We start from the raw sequence: 6,171 nt of genomic DNA on the forward strand, positions 1-6,171 counted from the left end.
GACTTTCAGACCTGGCAACACGCAACAATATCAGCTGATAAGGACACCTACATAAGGCGTGCGGTTTTCACCGTCCCCTTGAGCGACGGCACTGCTGAAGAAATGACACGCCATTCACCGCTCATGCTCTTTCAGGCGCTGCTGCTGACCGGTTTCTACTATCTGCCACCCGTTTCAACGCGATGCCTACTAAATTCGAGGGCTGCCACCGCTGACTGGATTCTTCACACCTGCAACCGTTGTACAGATTCCCTGTGCGCAGCGCAGCCGTTTTTGTAGGTGTTCAACATTCTGACCTGGCAACACGCAACAATATCAGCTGATGAGGACTCCTACATGAGGCGTGCGGTTTTCACCGTCCCCTTGAGCGACGACACTGCTGACGAAATGACACGCCACTCACCGGCCATGCTCTTTCAGGCGCTGCTGCTGACCGGATTCTACTATCAGCCACCTGTTTCGTCGAGACGCCTACCGGATCCGCAACCTGCCTCCGCTGACTGGATTCTTGACATCTGCAACCGTTGTACAGATTGCCTGTGCGCACCACAGCCGTTCTTGGAGGCGGTTAACTTTCTGACCTGGCAACACGCAACAATATCAGCTGATAAGGACACCTACATAAGGCGTGCGGTTTTCACCGTCCCCTTGAGCGACGGCACTGCTGACGAAATGACATGGCACTCACCGCTCACGCTGTTTCAGGAGCTGCTGCTCACCGGATTCTGCTATCAGCCAACCGTTTTACCGCGATGCCTACCGGATTCGCAAGATGCCACCGCTAACTGGATTCTTCACATCTGCAACTGTTGTACAGATTACCTGTACGCACCACAGCCGTTCTTGGAGGTGTTCAACATTCTGACCTGGCAACACGCAAGAATATCAGCTTATGAGGACTCCTACATAAGGCGTGCGGTTTTCACCGTCCCCTTGAGCGACGGCACTGCTGAAGAAATGACACGCCACTCACCGCTCATGCTCTTTCAGCCGCTGCTGCTGACTGGTTTCTACTATCTGCCACCCGTTTCAACGCGATGCCTACTAAATCGAGAGCTGCCACCGCTGACTGGATTCTTCACACCTGCAACCGTTGTACAGATTCCCTGTGCGCAGCGCAGCCGTTTTTGTAGGTGTTCAACATTCTGACCTGGCAACACGCAACAATATCAGCTGATGAGGACTCCTACATGAGGCGTGCGGTTTTCACCGTCCCCTTGAGCGACGACACTGCTGACGAAATGACACGCCACTCACCGGCCATGCTCTTTCAGGCGCTGCTGCTGACCGTATTCTACAATCAACCACCCGTTTCACCGCGATGCCTACCAAATTCGAAAGCTGCCACCGCTGACTGGATGCGTCACATCTGCAACCGTTGTACAGATTACCTGTGCGCAGCGCAGCCGTTTTCTGAGGAGTTCAACATTCTGACCTGGCAACACGCAACAATATCAGCTGATGAGGACTCCTACATAAGGCGTGCGGTTTTCACCATCCCCTTGAGCGACGGCACTGCTGACGAAATGACACGCCACTCACCGCTCATGCTGTTGCAGGCGCTGCTGCTGACCGGATTCGACTATCAGCCACCCGTTTCACCGCGATGCCTATAGGATTCGTAAGCTGCCACCGGTGACTGGATTCTTGACATCTGCAACCGTTATACAGATTACCTTTGCGCACCGCAGCGTTGTTTGGAGGCCTTTAACCTTCTGACCTTGTAACACGCAACGATATCAGCTGATCAGCACACGTACATAAGGCGTGCGGTTTTCACCGTCCCTTTGAGCCATGGCACTGCTGACGAAATGCCACGCCACTCACCGTTCATGCTGTTTCAGCCACCCGTTTCATCGAGACGCCTACCGGATTCGCAAGCTGCCACCGCTGACTGGATTCTTCACATCTGAAACCGTGGTACAGATTATCTGTGCGCATCGCAGCCGTTTTTGCAGGCGTTTAACATTCTGACCTGGCAACACGCAACAATATCAGCTCATCAGGACACCGGCTGTGCCACTGTACGGACCGCTAATCCGCTTACCTTCGTCATGCAGGTCTTTGCTCAAATCATCGCCTTCGCTTTCCTGCCGGTCTTGACGGCCAGACCACCTGGCATCGTGCCAGGCATCTGGACGCCACACCAAGAAGGCGAAATTTGTGCTCGTCACCCGGTCGCCACCGACACTTGGGAGCCCCTGGCAACGCCACCTCTCGAAAACTGGACCAAACAAGCGGCGTCGGCAGCCCCATCGTCACCGACAGCACCGTTTGCGTCAGCTATAAAACAGCGACACCCACTTTCGGCACACTGTGGGCTTTGCGGCTGTGCCACTGTACGGACCGCTAATCCGCTTACCTTCGTCATGCAGGTCTTTGCTCAAATCATCGCCTTCGCTTTCCTGCCGGTCTTGACGGCCAGACCACCTGGCATCGTGCCAGGCATCTGGACGCCACACCAAGAAGGCGAAATTTGTGCTCGTCACCCGGTCGCCACCGACACTTGGGAGCCCCTGGCAACGCCACCTCTCGAAAACTGGACCAAACAAGCGGCGTCGGCAGCCCCATCGTCACCGACAGCACCGTTTGCGTCAGCTATAAAACAGCGACACCCACTTTCGGCACACTGTGGGCTTTGCGGCTGTGCCACTGTACGGACCGCTAATCCGCTTACCTTCGTCATGCAGGTCGGTGTTCCATATACTCTTTTTGCTAAGAAATCTAGTAATTATTGTCTGGTGCAGCTGCCGAGCCCACAGTGCTGCTTCTGCCTTGCTGTTGAATGTGTCAATGTGATTCGTGCTTTACTATTACTATCGGGCGATGTTGAAACAAATCCGGGACCACCTAATACTGATGCTGTTTTGGCCGAACTGCAAAAGTTGAGCGCTGGTCAGAGAAAACTTATTTCTGAAGTCCAAGGCCTGAAAAATCAACTAGTAACAACAGATAAAACAATATCTGCCCTAAGTGAACGAATTGCGAATCTTGAAACCCAATTTGAGGTAATTAGTACCCTGCGAACAGAAATCGAAACACTTCAAACCAGCACTGCTAGAACGACCCACCAGCTTTCCGAGATAGACACACGTCTGGATGATCTTGAGAACCGCTCAAGAAGAAACAATCTAGTATTCTATGGACTTCCCGACCCAAATGAGAAAGAATCATATGACCAATCAGAAAAAATAATAATCCAGCACTGCCTTGATAGCTTGAACCTCGTAATCGACCCTAAAGACATAGAGCGCGCACACCGCCTTGGCCGTCACAGCATTGACCGCCAAAGACCTATAATAGTGAAGCTGTCTGCTTTCAAAACCAAAGGGGTCATTCTTTCGAATGGCCCTAAGCTTAAAAATACAGATTTCAGTATCGGCGAAGATTTTTCTCGGTCCGTCCGAAATGCCCGAAAACACCTTGTGGCTTTCGCCAGAACCAAGTCAGGACCCTTTTCCCTTCGATACAAAACGCTGCACATGGGACCGAAACGTTATATGTTTGACCAAGACACACAGACCGTGAAAGAAATCGCATAGGAATCATGTCGCCGTCGGATCGCGCGCAAGCAACCACAGGCTACCCGTCGAGTTAATCTTTCTTTTTCCATAATCTACACCAATATACGCAGTTTCCTTCCAAAGCGCGAAGCCCTGTCTAATCTCCTGTCATCTTCAGGCAGCAACATATTAATCTTAACTGAAACGTGGCTGACAAGCGACGTGACAGATAATGAAATTCTGGGTGAATTGCCAAATTTCAATGTTTACCGCAATGATCGTCAAGGCACACGCGGTGGAGGTGTTCTTATTGCCATTAACAGCCAAATATCTTGTTCTCATGTTAACATTAGTTCAGATCTAGAAATATTGTGGTTAAAATGTTGCGCTCCACCGGAAACAGTTCTACTTGGCGTCTGCTACAGGGCCCCCAACAGCAACCCAGGATTCGCGCTTAACCTGAACGATGCACTAGTCCAAATTACTAAAAAACACCCTGGTGCACAAATTGTTCTCTTAGGCGATTTTAACTACCCTGGCATCGATTGGCAAAACGTAGGACCACTAACCGCCGGTAACCCTGAAGCAAGAGAATTCGTAGATGTATGCCTAAACTTTAACCTGACGCAAATGGTGCTCGAACCGACACGCGTCGCTCACGGATCTTCAAATATTCTGGACTTAATACTGACCAACAACCCTGAAAGCTTATCATCGGTTACTTACCTGCGTGAAATCAGTGATCATAAGGTTATTCATGCCATATTCAAGTTCTCCCCCACATCCCGCCAAACGTTCAAGAAAACCATCCGTATGTACGACAAAGGCAATTACGAAGAAATCAACAACGAGCTAGAAGCATTCCTGCCTTATTTTCAATCCACATTTCATCACCGGTCTGTCAATGATAACTGGTCGATTTTCAAAAAGAAGATCGAAGATCTGACAAACAAATTTATTCCCTCTATCAGCTTTCGAGAAAACCGCCAAAAACCGTGGTTTTCACACAACCTTAAGAGATTAGAAAGAAGAAAAAAACGACTTTATAGTGCAGCGAAACGGAGCCCAGACGCAGATGCATGGGATAGGTACTATCAGGCCGAGGACACGTATTACAATGCAATTCGCTGCGCCAAACAAGCATTTTTCCAAACTGATCTACCAAAAATCCTAACGAATAACCCCAGGAGGTTTTGGGAAATAATAAATCCGCAAGCAACTCGCATCATCGCTCTAACGAATGCCGCAGGCGAGGATGCCAGTGATACTGAATGTGCCGAAATATTTAATCGCGCGTTTGTATCTGTTTTCACAAACGAAACTGCCTCACCATTGCCCACTCCGCCTACTCTAACACTGCCAGCAATGTCTCCCATCGAAATCACAGCGCAGGGTATCGAAAACCTTATCGACAGAATTAAACTTTCGTCAGCCGCTGGAGTGGACGAAATGAACTCAAAAGTACTGAAAAACACAAAACACATTTCTGCCATTTATCTCTCATTACTGTTTCTGCAATCGCTGTCGACAGGAACTTTACCGGACGACTGGAAGGTGGGGAGGGTCATCCCGGCCCACAAATCAGGTCAAAAGGATTCTCCGCTAAATTATCGTCCCATCTCCTTAACCAGCGTGCCTTGCAAAATCATGGAACATGTCATCTATTCCCATATCATAAACTTTCTAGATTCAAACAGCTTCCTTGATCCGGCTCATCACGGGTTTCGTAGGGGGCTCTCCTGCGAAACCCAACTGGCAATCTTCACTCACGACGTGCATGCTAACCTTGACCGCAACCTGCAGACCGATGCGTTATTTTTAGATTTTGCGAAGGCATTTGACAAGGTACCTCACCAGCGCCTAATACTAAAACTCGCCCTTTTAAATTTACACCCTAATATCCTGCAATGGATTAAAGAATTTCTAGCTAACCGATCTCAGTTCGTTTCTATTAACAACCACCGCTCAAGCGCTCTCCCTGTTAAATCTGGCGTCCCTCAGGGATCTGTGCTCGGCCCACTCTTGTTTCTAATATATATTAATGATCTAGCTTCACATGTGTCATGTAAAATTCGTATCTTCGCTGATGACTGCGTAATCTATCGCACTGTCACTAACATTTCTGATCAAATGGCCCTTCAAAACAACCTTAACAGCGTCCATAAATGGTGTGACCTCTGGCTAATGACGCTAAATGCTAACAAATGCAAACTCATTTCCTTTCATCGACAACACAACCCTCTTATTTTTTCCTATGCAGTTGCTAACTCGTTTATAGAAAGCGTCCAATCGTTTAGGTATCTTGGTGTCACCCTCTGCAGCGATCTTTCTTGGCGAACACACATTACCACAATCATATCATCTGCTAACAGATCTCTAGGATTCATGAAACGTCATCTTCGTCATGCGCCGCAACACGTGAAGCTGCTCGCTTATAAAACCCTCATCAGACCCAAACTTGAGTACGCCAGCCCCATCTGGAGCCCACACCATGCATACCTAACAAATGCACTCGAATCAGTTCAGAACCGCGCCATTCGTTTCATTCACTCTGCATATTCATATACCACCAGCGTTTCAGCTCTGAAGAAGAATTCCGCTCTTGAAAGCCTCGCAGACCGCCGCCGCATTGCCAGCCTCTATTTGCTCCACAAGTTTTTCCATAGTT

General features: G+C 49.1%; 1 protein-coding gene across 1 annotated transcript; it reads left to right on the forward strand.

Annotated features, from left to right (window-relative positions):
* The first annotated feature begins 2,450 nt into the window (after positions 1–2,450).
* Positions 2,451–5,209, forward strand: LOC144132232 (uncharacterized). The gene has a single exon (XM_077664486.1). The coding sequence runs from the start codon at positions 2,685–2,687 to the stop codon at positions 3,540–3,542; it is 858 nt and encodes a 285-aa protein (XP_077520612.1). The 5' UTR covers positions 2,451–2,684; the 3' UTR covers positions 3,543–5,209.
* The last annotated feature ends 962 nt before the right edge of the window (positions 5,210–6,171 follow it).

This window comes from Amblyomma americanum, chromosome 5 (genome assembly GCF_052857255.1).
Source record: "Amblyomma americanum isolate KBUSLIRL-KWMA chromosome 5, ASM5285725v1, whole genome shotgun sequence".
Classification (NCBI taxonomy): domain Eukaryota; kingdom Metazoa; phylum Arthropoda; class Arachnida; order Ixodida; family Ixodidae; genus Amblyomma; species Amblyomma americanum.

Excerpts from the sequence above, each read along its gene's own strand:
- LOC144132232 (XM_077664486.1), top strand. The coding sequence starts at position 2,685 with ATGCAGGTCGGTGTTCCATATACTCTTTTTGCTAAGAAATCTAGTAAT.